Source organism: Chrysemys picta, chromosome 3 (assembly GCF_011386835.1).
Source record: "Chrysemys picta bellii isolate R12L10 chromosome 3, ASM1138683v2, whole genome shotgun sequence".
NCBI lineage: Eukaryota > Metazoa > Chordata > Testudines > Emydidae > Chrysemys > Chrysemys picta.
The window spans coordinates 194,729,493-194,752,967 of NC_088793.1; the positions used below are offsets into that span (position 1 = coordinate 194,729,493).

General features: G+C 43.2%; 1 protein-coding gene across 29 annotated transcripts in view; it reads right to left on the reverse strand.

Moving 5' to 3' along the window:
• Positions 1–23,475, reverse strand: part of EHBP1 (EH domain binding protein 1) — a 326,704-nt gene that overhangs the window by 154,711 nt on the left and 148,518 nt on the right. For 11 of the 29 annotated variants that reach the window (XM_065589713.1, XM_065589724.1, XM_065589712.1 and 8 more), the window contains 4 exons: positions 21,708–21,847; positions 10,070–10,174; positions 9,263–9,388; positions 1,896–2,148 (listed from right to left, as the gene is read on the reverse strand). In XM_065589713.1, coding sequence (XP_065445785.1) covers positions 1,896–2,148; positions 9,263–9,388; positions 10,070–10,174; positions 21,708–21,847 — 624 coding nt within the window. The remainder of the gene's footprint in view (positions 1–1,895; positions 2,149–9,262; positions 9,389–10,069; positions 10,175–21,707; positions 21,848–23,475) is intronic. The other 18 variants (XM_065589733.1, XM_065589727.1, XM_065589734.1 and 15 more) reach the window with 3 other exon arrangements.

A 23,475-nucleotide genomic window follows, 5' to 3' on the forward strand; every position in this document is an offset into this window, starting at 1 on the left:
CCCTTGCCCCCATTCAACTCCATACATTTAATAAACTGTCCCCACAACTTTTCAAAGGCTTTACCTCCTTAGGAACCTGTGAAGAAGTAGGAACGGTCTCCAGTGGCGACTACGATGTAAAAGTCTAATTTACTATGCTATTTAACCGCATCACCCTCCATTTTAATAATGAAAATACAGGCCAGCTTAGGTTTGAACAACATTTATCCTTGCGGAGTTCGTTTTTACCTTCCATTAAGAAAATAAAGCAAATGGGGACTGTAAATCCCCCTAAGAGACTTGAAAAATACAAAATTAAAACAAACCAAAAGCTGCTGTAACAAAGAGCTACTGAAATCCACAATCTCAAAGACAGGAAGGAAGAACAAGCCTGCCCTTTAAAACACTGCAGTGGCCTGTCTGGCACAGATTTGTTTACGATAGGGATGTGGGCGTAAGTAAAATAAAGAAAAAATCCTTCACTTGCCACTCCATTGTCACCTTTGTCTCTTTCCTCTCTTCTTCCTCAGTCTTTGCTGTTCTCTGTCCCCACCTCTTTGTGTATGTATATTAATATTTTCCCCTTCAGATGCCCCCGATCAGTGAGTGATCAGGAATGTCTAGTGTCACTGTCAACAGCGCAATCATACTCTTAGTCTGGGAAGATACAGCAGCCGGTGCAGTTTGTTCAGAAAACCAACCCCCCCCCCCCCCCCCCGCAACACTGAATGGAGCTGGCAGAGAAAGCATTCCCTAATGCCAATTTTTCACAGCAGAACAAAAACCAAGCACAACAAAAACACAACAAAAATAAAAAAAAACAAAAATTCACAGGCACAGAACTTAAGAGAAAATGAACCCCGGGGTCCTATACACATTTCTATCAGCGTGCATGGAACTTCTTCAGTTTCCTAGAATACAGCTATAAACAGAGCAAACATGAGGATAAAACATGACACCTGTATTACTATTAAATATAAGAGCCATGCAAGTGTCATGCCATAATAAATCTCATCAAGGTCTTTACAATTAAAAGTTAATTACAGTTGTAGTCTGTAAAATTGCTCATGTATAATCACCATAAATCCTTGCATGGGTGGTGCGGTTGCTGAGTAATAACCATACTCTTAAGGTGATTAAAGACACAAGCACACCTTACGTTTGTGCCTTCAATCATCCCAAATTGCCTGGTTATTGCAAAAATGCCCTCACACCCTATTCTGCTTCATTACTAGAACATAAGACAGCCAAACACGGTCTTATAAAAATTTTAGATAGGGTTCTTCGACTCCAAGGCCAAAAGGGACCATTGTAGTCATCTAGTCTGACCTCCTGTATATCACAGGCCAGAGAACTCCCCCAAAATAATTCCTAGAGCAGATCTTTTAGATAAAAACCATCCAACCTTGATATTAGAATGGTCAGTGATGAAGAATTATTAGAAACAAATTCCAAGGAAGTGAACAGGGTGTTTCTCTTTCATCCTTTCAAGTAGTTGCTGTCTTTATGGGGTTCCCAATGATTCAACATTTGCTATACAGATTCCCAGGTCTATCAGTTCACCCAAAGTGCACTCATCCCAAGAACTCTCACTTTCATTAAGAGTAAACATACTTTGTTTTAAGAAAAAAACAATAGCAGCAAGACAGGAAGGACCAAGGCCCATCAATCATCCCTCTCTACCTCACTTGAAATTATTCAGGGTTGCCGAGAAAGGCAAAATCTTTCCTAAGGTATATGCAGAAAAACGCCCCCACAGATCCTGTCAACATGCTTGGGAGACTGATGAATTCTGTCCTGTGTATGTGGGCAAGAACCACCCTGGTTAAATCCATGTATACTCTGAGATTATGCCAACAATCCCACTAATACTTTAAGATTGCTTCAAGATGAAATATTACAAATATTATACTTACTCATCTAACTCTTCCTCTTCAGTTTTAGTAGTATCTGCATAGAGGTATTTACTCATGTCCACCGGTCTTACATTTTTCCTTTTTGCAGGTTGTGGAGGATAATCTTTGACAGTTACAAACATTTCGGGTTCAGGATCTGGCTCATCAAATGGGTTCAAGTACTCTGGAGCACCTTCCTCTTTAAAGGGATTATAATTATCGCTATCGTGAGAGTCTTCTGGTTTTGAAGATGAAGCTGTTTCAGTATCGCGGTCTACAAAAAGCATTTTGAAAAAGATGATTGAATATAGAATACGTTCAAAACTATGTTAGCAGATCTTTATACAGTATTTTCAGGGGCTTATGAATAAAAGTTTGCCTTGTAATACCTTGCTCTGAACTGAAACTTGGAATCTAAGATCTTTGCCTTGAAGTGAATGCTAATGCTTTATTTACAGTGGGACCTTGTTTAGCCAAAAATAAGCTGTGAAAGGTAATGTCCCCTGAGGGGTGGGGAGGGAGGATATGAACACTTTGGGTATGTCTACAGTGCAATTAAAAACTTACGCCTGGCCCATGGCAGCCGACTTGGGCTCGCAGGGCTCAGGGGCTGTTTAATTGAAGTGTAGACATTTGGGCTTCCGCTGGAGCCCAGGGTCTTGCAAGGTGGGAGGGTCCCCAGAGCTTGAGCCACAGCCCGAGTCCGAACATCTATATTGCAATGAAACAGCCCCCTAGCCCAAGCTGGAGTCAGCGGGCACAGGCCAGCCATGGGTGTCTAGCTGCAGTGTACACACACCCTTTGAGAAGTTTCCCACTTATCCAAAACTTCTTTCAGCCACATTAGTCATTTGTCCCTCATTCACTCATGTAAATAGGATCTCAATAGATGTGATTTTCTTTTAACGGATTTTCCCAATTAGGTTATTCAGGTCCCAATAATAATGCTTTAAATGCTTCTTTGTACTCTTATAATTTATAAAGATTTCCTTCATGAAATGACATTTTGTAGGCCCTTAATGATGGTGGCAGGGATTGGGACCCTTCCATGTCTTATTTAAAACATGTGATCTAGTAACACTGGAAAATCATTTACTGGTCAAGTTAATGACTAATCACACACATTTAGTATACATATCAGAACTGCTGCCATAGATTTTTGATAACCATAGTAAATACACTCTCTCTATTACAACAAATTTAAATTATGCTGAAAGAGATACATAATCAGATTTATGGGATTTATAGCCAGCTACTCTACACAATTCTTTCCAGCAACAGAAATTACAGGGAGATTGTTTGCAGATATCTTTGTGACTGGAATAATATAAAAACATATATAGACAGAGAATGTTAACCACACTGAAATGTGTCAGGACTAACCCCACTATTCTTGCAATCATAAATGGTCAGGAGTTCATCTTACTATCTGATCTGACAAGATGGCATTATTGCAGGAAAGTGAGTACTAACCCCATGCAAGTAGGATCTTTACTAGCAGTTTTAACTAAAAACTTTATTTGCAATAACGGTTCACAGTTTATTCATGATGAGAAATGCCCTTTATTTTTTGAGTTTTGAAATTACTGAGTTGAACATAATAGATTATTTCAAATTTAAAAGACAGACATTATTTATATGGCACTAGAGCACAAAGATCCCCAAAAGGGCCTTGTCCACACTTGGGATTTGCTCCAGTACAGCCACTGATGACAAGCCAGTATAGACAATCATATACTGCTACTTGTGCTTCTTGAAGCTTATTCCCACTTGAAACCAGTGTAAACTGCACTGGTGTAAACTGTGGCTTACAGCAATTTACCCAATTTATGTTGGGGATTTGCACGCTGATGGCTGGAGTCAAGTTAAATTCCCACTGTAGATTAGACCTGAATTTTCTGAGGTTACCAGGATGAACCATCAAGTTGTGCACACAGCAAGCCTACAACCACAGGAACGTATTACTGTTTAACTTTATTCTCATTTCCACTTTGCTCCTATTGTTAGTCACACTCACTTGTATCTTGTCTTAAATTAGATTATAAAGTGTTTGGGCAAGGACTGTGTCCTGTACATTTATATAGTGGCAAGTGCAATGGGACCCCAGTCTCAGCCCTGGTTCATCCTACTTGAGAGCTACAGGTACGGAGCTGGAGAGATCTCATTTTAGGAAGAATCTCAGGACTCCTGTTCCTTGAGCTACTGAAACTTTCACATCTGAATTCCAAGAGTTACAAGACCATATTTTGTTACAGGCCCTTTCACTGCTGTCTGTCTCAGAAGAGACAGCTCATTTGTCCACTCTGAAATACTGCTACTGTCAGAAGAGGGGAGAATAAAAAGAGATTAACTATGTATTTCCCACAATAAAGGATTGAGACCTACAGATCATAACTCTACCAGCCTTATTTAAACTGAAGATGGGTACAGAGAACATAAGCACACGTGTATGATTAAGGACGAGATCAACAGCACAAAAAATCGACTTTACCAAACTGCGCCGCAGGTTCTGGTGAATATATATGACATTTATTACTATATTCTATATCTCTTAATTATGGAGTGTTTCCAATTACCAATGATTACTCAGGCACTTTACATACAAAAATCCCTTTAAAAATCTCATGTGATCTGCAATCTATTTTCCCTTGAGTGAAACCAATACAATCTAACACAAAAGGAAGTAACATATACAGTAGTTAAATTTAGCTCTACTGTATTCAGTAGTTAGTTTTTGGTTATTGTCTGTGACCTGTCTGTGACTTTTATTAAAAATACCCATGACTAAATCATAGCTTTACTTATTAGTTCAAGTTGTATTATTTATGTTGAACCTTTGCCTAATTTTTAACCAAAGCCTTTTCTATTTTAAAATTATTTTTAGCTCTTGGAATATTTTCTCATGGGAGTGCACAAGAACCAACCCTGCAACTGAGTCCAAAAGAGTTGACCCCTATGTCTATGTCATGGTTCCACACTGTGCCACACCTTTGATTTTTACACAGTCTCTCTGGAAATGTACTCATTTAGTGTTAGACACTGAGGCTTGCTGCCTCACTACCACAGGACAGGGTCCCTGGCTTCAGCACCTCTGTTTCTCACCCTGGCTCCTCCTGCAGGTTCAAGAGTTTTGACTCCTGTTGGAGACTTACCCCCTCGTGAGTGATTCCCCTCAGCACATGTTTGCAGCAACACACAAAATAAGGCAATCTTTTTTAGCCAACTGGAATATAGTATTTAGGGTCCGTAACTTAGAAAGCAAAACAGACACGTATGTGCATGCTGGCAGCACCACCTGCCTCTCTTGCCCATCTGTCCTAGATTCAATCTCCTCACAGCACTGGGCAACCTTGTAATTATCATAGGGCATGTCTAAACAGTGGTGTAATGGGGTACATGGGGGGGGGGAGAGAGATATCTAAAGCGCAGTAACGTGTTGTTTTTAACTTCATAGAATTTAATGGAAAATACAAATATAGTTTTTGCAAGTCCTTTCAGCTTCAACATTATGGGACAAATTCTGCACCCCTTACTAAGGCCAAATTCTCACTGCCATTAGTTGCCTGAATATGGACCACAGGATGTAGTCCAATATGCAGAGCACCCTAAAATGCCCCACCATACAATTAGTTAAAAGACTTAATTTATTTCACACATATGCTAAAACTGAGGGAACTTTGTCAAAATCATTTTCAGGTCTCCTTGAAGCTGGCAACTCTGCAGACAAGTATAGGGTTTTCCAGACAGTGGCAGGTGCCTAATCTAACTCTCCTTCTTCTCCCTCTCTCCCATACTAACAATCCTGGATTCCTACTTATTTTTCTCCACCTTCATGGAGGCATTGAGAGGAGGGTCCCCACCCTTCAAGGGGTGGAGAGCCTCCCAGCTCATTGGTCAGCCTGCGTAACATAGAGCTACTGTCATTTTTCTTTAAAAAAAAAAAATTCTGCCCTGCCTCAAGCCAGTGACACTCCTCTCAGCCTCCCACACTGTTACATGGTGCAAAGAAAGAGACCTTGCAACAGAGGGACAAGTCACAGGCAAACCACGGAGGTCTGAGAAAGGTCGACATTGGCTCCACTCTGGAGTTCCAGACCTTCCTGAACCCTGCATCTGTACCCACTATGGGTCTCTTAAGACTTTCAAGACTGGCCAGTAAATGTAAAACATTCTGTAGCCATTTGCCAAAGCCTTCGTAAAACATTTCAATCTTTAGAAAACAATGTCAACCCAGATCATATTATATTATGGTATAACAACTAAATACCTAATTCTGAAAGCTGCATACTTTCTAGGTAAGGACAGGTGTCTTAATTTGTCAAAGTGACTAGTGATCTTGTGTCTCAATTTTTGGGGACTCAACTTGGGACATCTTAAAGGGTGTCAGAAATGGTGAGCATCTGCCCTTGAAAATCAAGCCACTTTGGGTTATTTCAAGTTGGGGATTCAAAAACAGACACACATAATCATTTTGAAAATTTAGGCTTCTGTTCATAGTTTGAATCAATTCAATATTTTGTTGGTTTTAAGTCTTTAAATGGGTAATATTAAATTAGATCTGCTACTGAGCTGCAACTTGGCACACCAAGGGTCAAACCCACAATAATTTTGAGTAGCCAAGTAATAAACCTGCAAAGGTAGGAGAGACAAAAGAACAGACTGATGTCGTATTTGCAATTGACACACTGCCCGCTTTTGCACTAGCTCCTGCCAACTGTATCTGGCCTGGTTCCACTGACAGGAACTTCTCACAGAAGTATGCATTATGCCTGGCAGTTAAGTATCTGCAGAATCAGATGCTAAGTTCCCACAGGAACTAAAACCATCACAAACCTGACCACCTTCCTTTCCCAGTGCAAACTGTACATGTGTTCTCTAAACACACACACACACACACACACACACACACACACACATACACACACACACAAGCATACACATTTTTTAAATAATACTAAAAGCCTACCAAAACACTACACTGCATGCACAGTTCTCCCCAGCGGGGAATGGAGGAAAGACAAAATGAATCACATGTGACAGTGTTACTCAATGCACGACTGAAACGTGCTCAGATGCTATGGTGATGAGGGAAGTATAAGAAAAAGAATAGAATAAGGTGTTATTTCCCTGTAGTACCAGGAACAATGACATAATTATACACCAATAAAGGGTATAGTTGCTTGAACATGCTACAAAGATTTATCAAAACTTCAAGGCCTCAGAGGGATACATCTTAAAAAGAGGTAGGAGATGGTCCTATTTCAATGGGAAGGTGATTTTGGTGACCCAGCTGGATTTTATAGTGATAAAAGGAATTGTAAAAACCGATGCAAATAAACACTACACATTTGCAAAATGCTAGAAACAAGTAAGCTTCATAAACCTAAAGAAGATGATCTGAAAATGATAAAATTGGCAGCAAAAAAGAGGTTAGGTAAGATTACTTCATGAAAAGGTTACACAACTCATGTTTATAAAAGGCCAAATGAAGCGTGAAATGTCAATGAGTAAGGGCCTTTAAACAAAGAGGATAGAGAGATAAGGGAAGAAAGAAGCATTTGGAAACTGTACAAAACAGAGGAGGGCACTCAGGATTGGTCCAGTGGTCTTTTCGTCTACTCATTAACAGAATGTCTTATGAAAATATGTTTATTGTTTTTATTACCAATAACAACCAAACAACAGCATTTTAAACTTCTATCAGAAACAAAGAGGGGAACATGGACTGGGTAGTTCAGTGGATTGGTAATTGCCTTTCACTTTTATGTTGCCAAGTCTAGCCCAGGCTGATAATGATTAACAATTGTCACTATATGAAAGCTGATCAGTGGCCTGTGTGAAATAAGTTTGGTAGGTTTCAATCCACTCCCTAGTTACCACTCCACTAAGTGACACCAATCAGAGACCTCAAGGGCTGAGTGGGCATAGCAACTGAGCTATTTTCTTTCCCTTAGAGATGGTTCCTAGGTCAGAACTGAGGTACACTGATGGGAGAGTCTGACAGACTGGGAATTTTTCTTAATATTTTGTATCAATATTGTGTGTGCCTCAGTTTTCCCTATGTGGTGCTTGGTTAACTAGATGGTGGGAAAAGGTTGTTTACTCTTTGCAGAGACCCAGAGATACAGGGGTGACTGATGTCTAGCTGTCTGGGACCTGGGTCCCCATGCCCATGGAGAGCCCAAGAAGGCAATGGCCACTCCAATTGCCCGGACATTTCGCACATAGCTACTAACGACCATGGATGGCCAGCCCTCTGCAGGAAGCTAGCCAGGTATGACCAACTGGAGAACAAAGGAGAAGGACCAGGTGACAATGTTTGCCTGGAAACAGGAACAAAGGACCGAGGAGGGGCCTTGTGGGGTTGTTAAGTATGGGCTGCTGGAAGCAGGAGACGCTCCTGGACTGGGACTGAAGAGGGGTCAGAAAGCTCTGTGCTCTGGGACTGACCAAGGACTATGCTGTCACTTTCTGTTCTCTATGTTAACCGAGGACTTTCTATGCTGTGTTCCGGGCATCTAATAAACCCTTCTGCTTTTACAACGCTGGCTGAGAGTCATTCCAGTTTAAGGAAGGTGGGGGTGCATTGCTCCCTTGGATGTACAAGTCTCTCTCAGGTGTCCAACTCAGGTGGACTCACCCCCAGTGTGAAGCAAGGGTGCTGAAGGCTCCGAGGTTCAGTCTAAGGAGGCGGTAAAGCCAAGTGGCTTTCCCTAGTGGGAGTGTGACCCTAAAGTGGGTCTGGCACATGTAAGGTGTTCCTCCGAGGGACTGTTCCAGAGATGCTCGAAAGCACCAGACCTGTGGATCCGTGACAGGGAGCATGGGGAAATTTTCCCCGACGCTCCTCTTTGTGCCTATGTAGAAGGCTTCAGACTCCAGATTTGTCAATCTGGCACCTTTTGGAAGCATTGTTTTCATTCACATATTTTATATATTTGTGACTATGTTTTGTTGCACTCTATATACACTGACTTTATATGGTGATTTTCACACACTAACAACTCAAAACAACTTTTCAGAACAACTAATTGCATTCTAGTGTTGTCATAGTGTGATTTAAAAAAAGGCATATGCCCAGCTGTACGGCAGCTACTGTAAGATTGCAAATATGTTATTTGGCCAGAATTGTGGTATTATCCCTACCATTAGACCGTCACTATTTAGTGGAACTACTAGACAAAGAGAGAATAAGCTTCAATTTGATATATCATCGGAGAAGCAGATGTTCAGTTTCCACTGGCAATTAAGATTCCTGATATTGCTGCCTGGGTATATGTAATAATGTTAGTTTTTACCAGAATAACAATTTTAGTTTGTAACCTTAGGGAAAAAAGTTATGCTTCATTAACGAGTCTGTAAATAATAATTGTGTGAAATGAACTCACCACCTTCTGCATCAGGATCTTCAAATGGGTTTAATTCTGCTGCATCAGGATCGTCAAATGGATTCGAACTGGAATTGGCCAAGTCTTGCTCCTCTTCATCCAAAAAATTAAGCTTGTTGATAAGCTCTGGAAAAAAATGAAGTATTGTTTCAATATGGCCATAGCCAACCCTGGATACTAACTGTTCACAAAACACATTTCAAATTCAGAAATTCACACCAGTGGTCCCTGAGAACAACGAAGTGGAGCACATTACCAACCGCAGAACTAAACTAATGTATTTTGTAGCACACCAACGTTTCCAGCCAGAAGAAATTAATTGAATAAAATGTGTTCATTGATGAGTACTAACCCACTACACTGCCACAGTAGCCTTCTGGACCTAATCTAATTCAATAAATTTTGCAGTGGATCTAGAAAGCTAAATACAGCAACTTGATTTCAAAATATGAATGATTCATATATTTGTTCACTGTCAATTCTCTTCTTTACATGTAACATTCACGTAAAGTGAGAGAAGGAATGTTTTGCAAAGTTATAAAGGTTAAGCATTATTCACTGCACAAATTGTGTTTTAATTACGTGGTTTTCCTTTCCGATTCACAATCATGTGACAATGCAGTGGCTGAAGAGAGAGACTCTATCATGTTGTTACCTGTTGGATGTGCTACAAATTACTGAAAATCACACTGGATGGAAAGCACAATGATAAAAGTGACAGCTGAATACAAGCAGAAGTCAAAAGGTAACAGGGCACAGTAAATACAAACAATCAGAAACAGAAAGAAAGGAGGAAAGCTCATAGACCTTCAGAGGAACTGGCTGATTTAGCTGAAGGCATATTTGCTTGCTTTATGCAGTCATCTTGATCTTCATCTAAGCTGCTCAGAGCATTCAACTGGTTTACAATTTCTGTAAACAGAAGCCAGTCAAGACAAATGTAAGGTAGGGTTATTTAAAGAAAAAGCTGTAGAAAGCATGCTATTACTAGAGAAACAGGGAAAGAGAGGACACTTATTGTTAATGAAAAGAATACATTCAGAATGAATCATTACAGTGATATATAATACACTTATGCACCTGTATGAAACACTTCAGCGCTATTTTAACAAGAAGGAACACAATAAGGCACATACTGAACAATTTTTGATGGGTGCCCACGACCAGCAGTCTCAAGGTTAACAAAAAACTTAAAATGAACACAGACATCAATCTAAAAACTAGGTATGCTAAATATAGTTATTTTAACAGTTTCCCTGTTGGTAAGTAAAACTTGAAATTAATAGTATAAAGTTAGCTTAATACAAAAAGATTGAGGCTACAACAATATCAGACATATACACTTTGATTATGCCTCATTAAGAGCCAATCTCCATCAATTTTCCACCTAAGATACACCCAATTTTATAATAATTGTATGTTAGTGACCATGTTGTTTACTACAGAATAAAAGAGGCTGCAGTAATTTAGGGCCCGATTCTGCCATCCTTATTCTTAGTAATACCTTCCTCATTGGATAGATGGCAATGCGATTAGAGGCCCTTTGGGAATAGCTCTGAAACCAACATTTTAAAACAGAACCAAATAACTGCATTAAGGTTCCTTTTGAGTTAAAATAATCTGGGTATTGTTACTTTTAGGCTTTATGCACTTGCTTAAAATGCTGCTCACTCAGCTTGGAGGAAATTAAGACATGATGATAAAACAATAGGAAAAGCAATGGCAAGTCATGTGCCGCCAATTTACAATGAAACAAATACTAAAAACAGTGAGGAAAGTATTATGGAAGCGCCACTCATGACTCCAGAATTAAGCTTGAGTTGAGTTTGCACTTAAAGCAGGGATTCAACCAATTACCGGTAATTACAGATGAAGGATACAGTGTATCCTCCCAAATTTACAGCACTTATGCCACCTTGTAGAAACAACATGAGTTAAAAAAAAAAATTCTAATACATCTTTAAAAATCAGTTCAATCTAATATAGGACTATGAACTATTATGCATTAAGCAGAATTGTATGGTAAGTACATCGTGTCATTACAAGGTAGACATAAGGCTTTTGAGATCCTTGGAATCTTTCATCTTTAAGTTACTGATACATACTCAAACTTTAACTCCTGCCATGCGGGCAGGGGACTGGACTCGATGACCTCTCAAGGTCCCTTCCAGTCCTAGAATCTATGTACATAGTTTGTGTCTGGGAAAAGTAGAACTATCACTGGAAACTAAAGTTGCTCAAACAGAAATCTCTATTTTCCAAACTGATAAAAAAAAGTCACAAATCACACAGAGGTGAAAACTGAGCAATAACAGCATTGCTGTGATGTTATCTGATTAAAATACGACTCTATAGATCATTGTTGCAACCACTATTATATATTTGCAACGAATCTTGTACAAAATGTGGCATGTAAGATGTCTATGAAAAGGTTATGATTTGCTGGTTAGGATTATGTTATTTGTATGCATGTATCGTTTTTGTATTTGAAGTTATGAATATTGGCTCTATTCCTGGATTTCAAATGTTTGCTCCTGGGGTAACGCACACGAGGTAGTTAGCCAGCATATCTTGGAGGGACTATTCTAATTGAGTGGCCCATCAAAAGGACTCTTAACTTGCAATGGACCATGGGAGATGCCCATCTCCACCGACTGAACTGTCCTATAAACGTGCTGTCTGGAATATAGGTAATGGCTTCCTGCAGTGACTGAGCGATATGGGGCATAAACATGTGACTTGCTCATGTGATCTGGTCACCTGTGATTCTCCACTACCTCTGCTGAGGTTTTTGTTTGAAACAATGGGCTTCCGCCCACATGGCAGAGGATATAAATGGCCCTGGAAACACCTCCATTTTGCCCCTGTCCTGCCTAAGTCTCTGGACTGCGCACTTGCACTAGTGAGAGCATTCTAACTAAGGGACTGAGGTCCTTCCAATGATTTCGAAGCAACAAGAGACTTACTAAGCCAGCAGTTTATTCCATCCCTGCTACAAGCCTGAACCAAGAACTTTGCCCTTACTGTATGTACTTGATTCCTTTAACCAACTTCAACTCTCACCTTTCTTTCTTTTTAGATTTTAGATACTGAAGTATTGGCATCAGCGTGATTTTGGGGTAAGATCCAAGTTATATATTGACCTGGGTGTGTGGCTGGTCCTTTGGGATCAGAAGAACCTTTCACTTAATGAGACTGGTTGTACAGAACCACTCATCTCTAAATCCAGGGTTTTTGGTGATGACATAAGAACTGGAATGCCCAAGGAAACTGCTTTTATGACTTCTTGTTAGCCATTGTGGTGAAACAGGAGTTTATTTTTGTGTCTGGTCTGATATATTTTATGAAAGATATGGGTTGTGTTCGCCCTATTTCTCAGCAGTTCATCCTGAATTTGGCATCCTCAGTTGTGACCCAATGAGGCATGGTTACAGTTGCTCTAACTGATGCTGGGTGCCCATAGCTCATCAGTAAGGTTGGGAGTGTGTCACGGGATTCAAGACTTTCCGGGACCTCCGGGGCTTCTGCAGTGGCCAGTGTGGCTGGCACCAGGGCCGGTGCAAGGAAGGTTTCGCGCCCTAGGCAAAACTTCCACCTTGCACCCCCCCCCCATGGAAGCTCCCTGCCCTGAGGCTCCCCCCTCCCCCCGCGGCAGCTCCCCCACCTCCCTGGGGAGCCGTGCGGCAGCTCCCCACCCCAGCTCACCTCTGCTCTGCCTCCTCCCCGAGCATGCAGGCCCCACTCTAATTCTCCTCCCAGGCTTGTGGCGTCAAACAGCTGATTGGCGCCGCAAGCCTGGGAGGCGGGAGAAGTGGAGCAGCGGCAGCGTGCTCGGGGAAGAGGCGTAGCAGAGGTGAGCTGGGGTGGGGAGCCCTGCGGCAGCTCCCCCCCCACACCTTGAGGCACCCCCGCGGCAGCTCCCCACCCCCCTGGCCAGGGGAGCCGTGCGGCACCTCCCCACCCCAGCTCACCTCTGCTCTGCCTCCTCCCCGAGCATGCAGGCCCCGCTCTAATTCTCCTCCCAGGCTTGTGGCGTCAAACAGCTGATTGGCGCCGCAAGCCTGGGAGGCGGGAGAAGTGGAGCAGCGGCAGCGTGCTCGGGGAAGAGGCGTAGCAGAGGTGAGCTGGGGTGGGGAGCCCTGCGGCAGCTCCCCCCCCACACCTTGAGGCACCCCCGCGGCAGCTCCCCACCCCCCTGGCCAGGGGAGCCGTGCGGCACCTCCCCACCCCAGCTCACCTCTGCTCTGCCTCCTCCCCGAGCATGCAGCCCCCGCTCTAATTCTCCTCCCAGGCTTGCGGCGCCAAACAGCTGATTGGCGCTGCAAGCCTGGAAGGCGGGAGAAGTGGAGTGGCAACCGTGCGCTCGGGGAGGAACGCTTTTTGTCGCCCCCAAAGCTTGGCACCCTAGGCAACCGCCTAGTTCGCCTTAATGGTAGCACCGGCCCTGGCTGGCACATGGGCCACCTGAGCAGTTCAGGCAGCCCCTGGGCCAGCCGCACCAGCCACTGCTGGAGCAGTCATGGGCCACTGCATCCACCTCCCACAGCAGCAGCAGGAGTTTGGGTGGGGGGCTTGGCTGGGGCGCAGGAGGGGGCGAGGGCTCTGGGCGGTGCTTACCTCAAGGAGGCTCCCCAGAAACAGCGATATCCCTCGGCTCCTAGGCGGAGCCAGGGAGCTCTGTGCACTGCCTCCGCCTGCAGGCACCACCCCCACAGCTCCCATTGGCCACGGTTCAGCTGCAGAGTCAGCACTCGGGACGGAGGCAGTGCGCAGAGCTGCCTGGCCACGCCCCCCCCAGGGGCTGAGGGAGGGGGATGTCGCCGCTTACGGGAGGCACAGAGCTGGGTAGGGAGTCTGCCAGCCCTGTCAACCCCTCTCCCTCCCCAGCATCCCTGGGGGTCCTGAGTCACCATCCCCAGCACCCACGGGCCGCCCCACCCCGCAAGATTTAGTCAGGTCTATATAGTACAAGTCATGGATAGATCACAGGCCGTGAACTTTTGTTTACTGCAGAGACCTGTACATGACTTTTACTAAAAATACCCATGACTAAAACAGCCTTACTCATCAAGGGATGTTCTTACAACTGGCCGCTGGTGGGATGCAGAGATTCCTTGGTCACCCCTTTCCACTGGACATAAACCACACACTATCCTTTGGTGCAAAGAAACCAAAAGCAGGGCAAGAATCTGGCACAGAATCTCTAAATATTTAAGACAAGGAGCCAAAAGTTGCTTTACTAAAAATCTTAGATTTGAATGTTTTGCAAAGACGTAGTAACTCTTCCACATAAATACGTAACTGATTTCCAAATAGGAAGATGCAGTACAGTCTATTCTAAAGATGGTGCAGCCATCCCGGAACACATCTCAACCACATTAGCTTCCTAAACAGCCTTGGTTTTAGAGGACTTAAACATTGTCAATTTGAAATCAGTCAGCTTAGGAGTCTTAAGCTCCTTCTTGTTCAGCTTCAATATACAAAGACTTGCTGGAAATCTGAACAACGTAGTAGCTACATTTTGAGATTTCTTTTGGACTCACAACATAGACTGACAGATGTATTTCTTTACTCAAATGAAAAGCTGAATATAAGCTTATAAAGCAGAACTATGAACAAATAACTTGTTAAAACAAGGAGCCAACATTGAATTCTTTGATGTGGTTTGAATCATGTGGTCCCATCTGCCGCCCTAAACACCTATATGCATTTCATTGTCTCTAATTACAGGATAAAATGGTCTATATTATATTTGGAGGGTTGAAATGGGAAGCATAGAAATCTATGGCCTATATCCTCTTTTGTACATCTTATTATCTACTTATTCACATTATCTTGGTCTACAAGTAACCCACTGAAGTAAATGGGACTTTTTGTGTGGTTAGGTGCTACTAAAGAGTAGTAAAGGTGTCAGAATCTGGCCCTAAGGGAGAATTTGGCATCTGGCAGAAGGTTGGGATGATCAGTATTACGTGTGATTCTTCAGAGATCTGTGCTTGAAGTACACTTGGGCTCAAGACTCTACAACTGATAACATCTGGGCAGATGTCGAGTCCATATGGAACCCCAGTGAAGTCAATAGGTCTCTGCGCAGGTGCAGTAGTCAGCATACTATCAATTGCTGCATCAGGGCCTGGGTGCCTATTCAAAAACATTAAGTGAAGAAATAAAGCATGCACAGCTATACTAATTTTCTTAATTATTAATCAAATGTCTTAAGTATGTCAAAGGAACTTGTGCTCATTGAGGCCTAAGTATGACAATTCTGCAATTTTCACAGAATCATAGAATGTCAGGGTTGGAAGGGACCTCAGGAGGTCATCTAGTCCAACCCCCTGCTCAAAGCAGGACTAACCCCCAGACAGATTTTTACCCCAGTTCCCTAAATGGTCCCCTCAAAGAATTGAACTCACAACCCTGGGTTTAGCAGGCCAATGCTCAAACCACTGTGCTATCCCTCCCCTCCATTTTAAAATCTCTCTCTTTAAATTACACTGTAGCTAAAATGTTTGTAACTTTACATTAAAAACAGGAACATGTATGTTATTTTCAAGTTCACTTAACACAGAGTGGTTAAGTGGACTTTCTTTTTAAATGTAAAAAAACAAAACAAAACAAAAATTAAAAAGCCAGGCTGTAACTAAGCATGAGATACTTTCAGGCTAATGGATTTTTTTAAAGTGACTATGTAATGACAATAGGGTGTCACAATTGCAGCTTGGGTGGTCAGGTCTTATGGTCAGAGCAGTGGTGGACAGGTCTAGTGGTTTGAGCAGTGGTGGTCAGAGGCCAGGAATGGTGTCAGGAACTAGGAGTCAAAGAGAGTCAGGAGTCCAAGAGTGAGCCGAGAGGCAGGTCTGCCACTACAACTGGCAGGGGAGACCATCTTGTTGTACAGACACTTCCTGGAACTACTCTCGGGCTTAAATAGGGCACCTGGGCCAATCAGGGGCCATGAGGGAAGCTGTCAGTCTGCCCTTCTGAAATGGTACTTCCTGTGGGGTTTGTCCCAAGAGGATTTACATCTGATAAGACAAAACAGCCCTAGTGCAGCTGCTGGGCTGTGGCATGGAGGTGTCAGCTGTCCCACAGATCTGGGGTCTAATCCCCGCAAAGCCCCCCACAGGGCTAAGAATGGAAAGCCTGTTGCAACCTCCACTTTAGGGTCAATTCAGTGACAACAACAATTATTACATTCAGCTCTCATATTGTGCTTTCAACCCATAGACCCCAAACTGCTTTCGAGAGGTGCTTTCCTCATTCTATAGATGAAGAAACTGAAGCGCACACAAGTTCAGTGACATACCCAAAGTCACACACCAAATCAGGGCAAAGCTAGGAGTAGAACCGAGATCAATCTCTCTACTCCCCTCATCTATCATTTATTGATTGGGTCACTCTAGCTGCCATGAGAAATGAAATTACAATTATTTATTTATATTACAGTCACATGTTGACCCAAATCCAATGTTCAGAGTATACTGCAAAAGGAACAGAGTTTGCAATAAAATCCTCAGAATTCATTTTACATATACATCCTTCAGTACAGCTATCTTTCAATCTCCAGACAACGAAAGAGACAGCTGAGTGATTAGACCTGGAGTCAAAAGTAAGAACACTTAATTCTACTATTTGTACAGTATGCTACATCTTCAAAGCTCTTACAAACATTAACCAATTAATCTACAAAACACCCTGTAAAGTAGTTAAGTGTTGTTATCCCCATTTTACAGTTGGGAAAACATAGAGAGAGGCTAAGTGGCCTAAGGCCACTGAGTCTGCGAGAACAGCCCAGACTCCTTGTCCTGCAATATCCTAACCAGACAATGTGTGAGAAAATGTAGGCAGAAAACAAGTGTTCAAAGTGGCTGACAGCACTTATTCTCAATTAGCTTTAAATGGTTCTGTAAATGTAATTATTTTCAAAAGACTGATTTTTATAGTGCCCTAGTACCTCTTTCTGTTTCCTCTTTATATATTTCTTCACTTTTTCAAAATAGCTGTGTCTTTTGGTCTAACTCCATGTTTCCCATCTCTTTTTCTACTGTAGATATTTTCCCCCTTTGGTTCTTAGTTTTCCTTAGAATTTCATTTCTTTCTCCTTTCAGTACATTTACTGTAGCTCTTTTAGGACCCAATCCAACGTCCATCAAAGTTAACGGGAGTCTTTACATTGATTTCAATGGATATTGGAACAGGACCTTAATATTTACTTTTTCCTGATTACTTATTGTCCTTTCTTTATGCTATTTCATCTACTCTGGAAAACTACATGCACCCATTCTCCTCCACCCTCCCTCCCACTGTCCAATTCCCTTTCTCACCTCTCTCAAACAGGAGATGTTCAGCTAATGGCATAGTTCAGTAGTTGCAGCGAACAGAACAAAACTGTCTCTGAGGCTGACCTTTTCCTTTCAGGCTTTTTACCTGTGGGTCTTAGGACATGCCTACCCTTACAGCGCTGCAGCGTGTGTGGGGAAGACACTCTCCGTCAATGGGAGAGAGCTCTCCTCTTGGCATAAAAAAACCACCCCTCTGAGGCTAGGTCTACACTACCCGCCTGAATCGGCGGGTAGAAATCGACCTCTCAGGGATCGATTTATCGCGTCCCGTCGGGACGCGACAATCGATTCCCGAATCGACGCTCTTACTCCACCAGCGGAGGTAGGAGTAAGCGCCGCCGACAGAAAGCCGCAGAAGTCGATTTTGCCGCCGTCCTCACAGCGGGGTAAGTCGGCTGCGATACGTCGAATTCAGCTATGCTATTCACGTAGCTGAATTTGCGTATCTTAAATCGACTCCCCCCTGTAGTGTAGATGTACCCTGAGTGGCAGAAGCTGTGTCAGTGGGAGAAGCTCACTGTGCACATTAGCGCTTATGCCAGCATAAGTTGTAGTGTAGACATAGCCCTAGAGTGCAACATTTACAACAACAAAAAACGAACTGGTTTTGCATGGTAAGAAAACGAAACCTGAAAAAAATCTCAATCTGAGAACTGACTGGATATGGAATACTCTTTGCTCAAAGGTATTCATCATTCCGCCTTCCAAGTAGCCATTCAGAAGGTCTGTTATAAATACAAAACTTATCTACTGTATCCCCAGTTCAGAGAGCGGGAATGCTCTCTGGGTCAGAACCGTGGGTCCAAGCTGTGACTGGTGCAGGATTCAGGGTAAGTGTGTGGAGGAGGGAAAAAGCAGCTATAAGCTACACTAGGCCCTCCCAGGAACGTCCTTACACTTGGCAAAGTAAAGTGGATGGCACAGACTTAACTAGGCTGGCTTTAGACCAGCTGGGGACTCCCCCAACATCACAGGAATCCCTGTTAGAGAAGCTGTTAGAGAAGCTCTCCGTCCCCCTTGAGTGGTACAATGCAAAAGGGATAGAAATGGGAGCCAGGAGCTGGCACTCTACATCTGTCAGCCTCTTTACATATGGGTTTTCTGTTACACCATCACAGTAATATCTTGGTATTTCCTAGGTAAAGTAGGTCTTCCCACAGGGGCTTTAGTGGGCTTTATGGAGCTTTCCACTCCTCTCTTCCCCCTAATTATAGGAGGCCTTGCTTCAGGTTTGTGGGGTTTTTTAGTTTTTATTCTTGATTATAGTTTATCTGTTTTGTATGTGTACCTAAATCCTTCTGGATATGGTGGAAAAGCTTCCTCTGAGAGGTGGGTCTTGCAGCATTATCCTAAAGGTGATCAGCCTGGTCTTATTCCACCCCTTGACCAAGAATGCTTTATCTCAGTCTCTCACACATTTCATCCTGGGCTTTGTGAATTGCACTGTCCCAGAAAAGTACAGCACGGATGGAGATCTGGTCACTGACATAGCTGGGTCCTGACCTGGTTGGGGCTCTAAAGATTAGGATCAAAGCCTTAAACCAGAAACTGAAGTAGTCTAGAAGCTAAACAAAAGTGATTGTAATGTTTCACGGCTGTTCTAAGTACCACTACAGGTCCAAGAAGTCATAGCTGTTTTTGCCTGACCCATTTCAGTGCTAATGAGGACTAGAATAACAATGATGCAACTCCAATGATTCAATTAGTCTTCCCAATGCAATCCCACAATGCGCCTTGTGACACTCAGGAATAGCCCTCGACAACTCAAGAGAACCATTTCTGCAACCTGTCATAGTCTACCCCAGATGCCCTCCCATTCCATACAGGTCCAACACAGCAGCTGAGTCATTACATGGCTGGTCTTGGCTCCACTTGGCAACCTCTCACCCATCATATTAAAACCACAGGGCACACTATTATTTAGATTAACTTTTTTTTTTTTTTTTTAGTAACCTGATACAGTAGGGCAGTGGTTTTCAAACTTTTTTTCTGGGGACTCAGTTGAAGAAAACTGTTAATGCCCACGACCGAACGGAGCTGGGGATGAGGGGTTTGGGAGGGGCTCAAGATTGGGGCAGAGGATTGGAGTGTGGGGGTGAGGGCTTAAGGGTGGGGCTGGGAATGAGGGGTTCAGGGTGTGGGAGGGGGCTCTGGGCTGGGACAGGGGGTTGGAGTGCGGGAGGGGGTCAGGGCTCTGGGCTGGGGGTGCAGGCTCTGGGGTGGGGCTAGGGATGAGGGGTTTGGGGGGGTCTCAAGACTGGGGCAGGAGATTGGGGCGCGACTTACGTCTGGCGGCTCCCGGTCAGCTTCCCGCCTGTCCTGGGACCATGAACTGCGCTGCGCCCCGGAAGTGGCCAGCAGCAGGTCTGGCTCCTAGACAGCAGAGCACAAGCGGCTCTGTGCGGCTCTTGCCTACAGGCACCGCCCCACGCCCTCAGCTCCGAGTGAGGAGCCGGTGCTCAGGGAGGGGCAGCACGCGGAGCCCCGTGGCCACCCTGCCTAGAAACCAGACCTACTGCTGGCTGCTTCCAGGGCGCAGCGCAGTGTCAGAGCAGGTAGGCATTATCAGCTGCCTTAGCTTGGCAGCACCGGCGATGGGACTTTTAACATCCTGGTCAGCACTGCTGAGTCGCTGAGCAAGGCGACCCAGTGCCTTTCGGGTCATGATCCAATACTGGGTTGCAACCCTAACTTTGAAAAACACTGCACTAGGGGATGTGTTTGTGCCTTTTTTTTGCTTCTTTATGACTGAGGGCACATGAAAGGCATCTTTCCTCTTCTAGACTCTTTTCTTACATTAGAAATTGTTATTTAACTCAAATGCCTGAATAGCAAGGAGAAGAACTCTTAACAATTCATCATCTTCACTGTTCAGGTAAGAGCTGAGAAGAGACAGCTTTCATTTCAGACCCCCAACAAGTACATCAGGGAAGACCTGTTCTGACTTTCCTGATATTTCTTAGGGAAAAAACAAGCATGACTTACACACACTAAAAAAAAAAAAAAAAAAGTTTAAGGTCATCTTTATCAACCCAATCTATTTTAATCCTTTGCAGGTCATCTTTAATCAGTATACATTCAACTCCCGAAACACATAATTCAGAAAGGAGAGAGCTGTGCCTGAATTTGTGGGACAGGTGCCACAATATACAGGCATAACAACTGTAGGAGGAAGCTTTGTGTTTGGACATGCTGATCTGATTTGCACTCACCACACTAGCCACCCTGGGCACACTAAACCCTTTTGAGATCAAGAAGTTCAATAACCATTTAGCTATAATATGTAACTTGAAATAGCTCAGTTATCTAATGCAGATCATTCTTTAGACCAGTGGTCCCCAACCTTTTTCATCTGGTGGGCGCCAGACGATGAGCCACGGAGGACTGCAGCGGTGGACGAGCATCCGCCGAAATGCCGCCGACAAGCGTCAACATCAATAGGCGTCGCCGCCAAAATGCCGCCGACAAGCAGCGTCATCCAGAGGCGTCGCCGCCGAAATGCCACTGAAAATTGGCAGCATTTCGGTGGCAATGCCTCTGGATGACATTGCTTGTCAGCGGCATTTTGGCAGATGCTCGTCTGCTGGTCAGTATGCGGGCGCACTTAAGACGCCATGGCGCCCTCTGGCACCGCGTTGGGAACCCCTGCTTTAGACTGTTTTCCCTATGGGGAACCTGATTGGGTCCTGCCTCGGAGTGGTCCGCTGCTTGCTGATGACCAAGTTGGGCCTCTCTATCCATTCACAGGACCACTTTTATTCAGTCTCCCAATATTTCTTTTCCTCTTCCATTTCTGCCCTTTCTCTCTTGTTTTCTCCCCTCCTGATTGTTCCCATCTCTTTTCCTGTTCTTCTACTGCTCTGTTTACACCTCTCCTTGGCTTCCCCTTCTGAAAATGCGATACAAAGAAAGCAAGTCTCTGAAATTCACAAAAATTAGCCTCATGTGTAGCTGTATTAACAGGACATATGCAATTGGTTTATCCTAAGTTGCTGTTTTATAAGAAAGCATATTGACATAATAGAAGAATAAAATCCATGGAACTTTCCTGATTATAGGGAAAAAACAATATCTTATTGATGTCCCTTTGTGACCAGACCAACCTGTAATTTTTGCAGCCTTTTCCTCCTGATTCACTCTGTTCTCTTCATCTTCTTCATTGTCTTCCTCAAAATCATCTAAATTTCCAATGTCGGCTTGCTTCATACTCATCAAACTAGCCAGGCTTTGCATGTCTTCATCTCTATACCACAAATTCCAATACATCAAACAAATCATTAAAAGGCAATATTGTTCAAGTCATATTTGATAGTATTTTACTATTAAAATACTATTTTTTCAAAAAGAAGTTTCCTTTTCTTTACTAAGGGCCTGCTCTAAAACCTTTTGAAGTCAAGGGATAGCCTTCAGTTGACTTTGATGGGCTTTGGAAGTAGTCTTAAGAATCCTTATAAGAACAAGATATGAATGTATATGTTCATAGTGTTAATTTCTAGATTACAAGTTTCCCATTGCCAAAAACTTAAAAGCAAAAAAATGCTTTCATTAAGGGTCAATTTAATCCTCTCCTCTTACAATTTTTTAAATCAGTCCTGAAGTTATATGGAACAATAATTTATTCCTTTCCGGGGTCATTTAATATAAGCTGAGGGTGCTTGGTCAGACCTAGTGCCTATGAACCGCCACCTTCTCCTGAGACTCACAATACTACAGTTTCTCTCCTAAATTCACTAGTACATAAACAAGAAAAATGTTTATATTTTATGGGCCAATTTCTGTCCCTTGCATGTATGCACCACTGGAGTGTGGATTACAACTGAATCTTATTGAAAACATGGCTGCAGACAAAAGATTTAAACCAATGAATGTTCTAAAGTGCTATTTCCATAGCAACCAGTATGTCTTCAAGTTCACAGTGTCATTCTCGAAACATGGTTGGACTCAATTTTTTAAAACTATTTTAATACCTTTCTATTGTTTAATCAAGATATTTTATAGCAGCTTTGCAGTAGTCTATTCACTTACTTACCCAAAACAATTTTTTTTTAAATAGGCAAGGAAAAAATATCATTAATTTCCCTCTCTCCATGTTATACGTTAACCGTGGTAAAAGATTTTGTGCCTGGGCTGATACATTTTCATGACATTGATACAAAGTTACTTTAAAAGCCATCCTATATGGTAGTAAACTAAAGATCAAGTACAAACCAGGCCCCAATCCTGCACAAAAACTACACATGAGTAACTTACACATCTGCATAGTCTTGATGAGTTCAGTATACTAATTAAATTGTGAGCTCTTTCAGGCAGGGATAGTCTCTTCCTACATATCTGAAAAGCACATAGCACAATGGGACCCTGATCTTAGTTGATGCCTCTAAGTGCCACTGTAAGATAAATAATAATAATTATTAAAACTAATATCCAAGAAATCACAAAGGTCCTTCTCTTACTGGTTTCAAATGGTCTGCACAGTAAAGTACATACACTGGCAACTGATAACTAGAGAATCTTCTAGTAGAATCACAGAATATCAGGGTTGGAAGGGACCTCAAAAGGACATCTAGTCCAACCCCCTGCTCAAACCAGGACCAATCCCCAGACAGATTTTTGCCCCAGATCCCTAAATGGCCCCCTCCAGGATTAAACTCACAACCCTGGCTTTAGCAGGCCAATGCTCGAACCACTGAGCTTCCCCACCTCGGGGGGGAGGGGGGGAAGTTTCAAGATAAGAACCTATTAACTAATCAGCAGCAGTTGGGCCCTGCCTCCCTCCAGAGAGACACAAGCTCTGGAGGTTCAGACACCTGGTGAATTCCCCACTTTCCCAGGGGTAGGAGAGGCAGGCTTCAGACACAGAGCTTCAGGCTC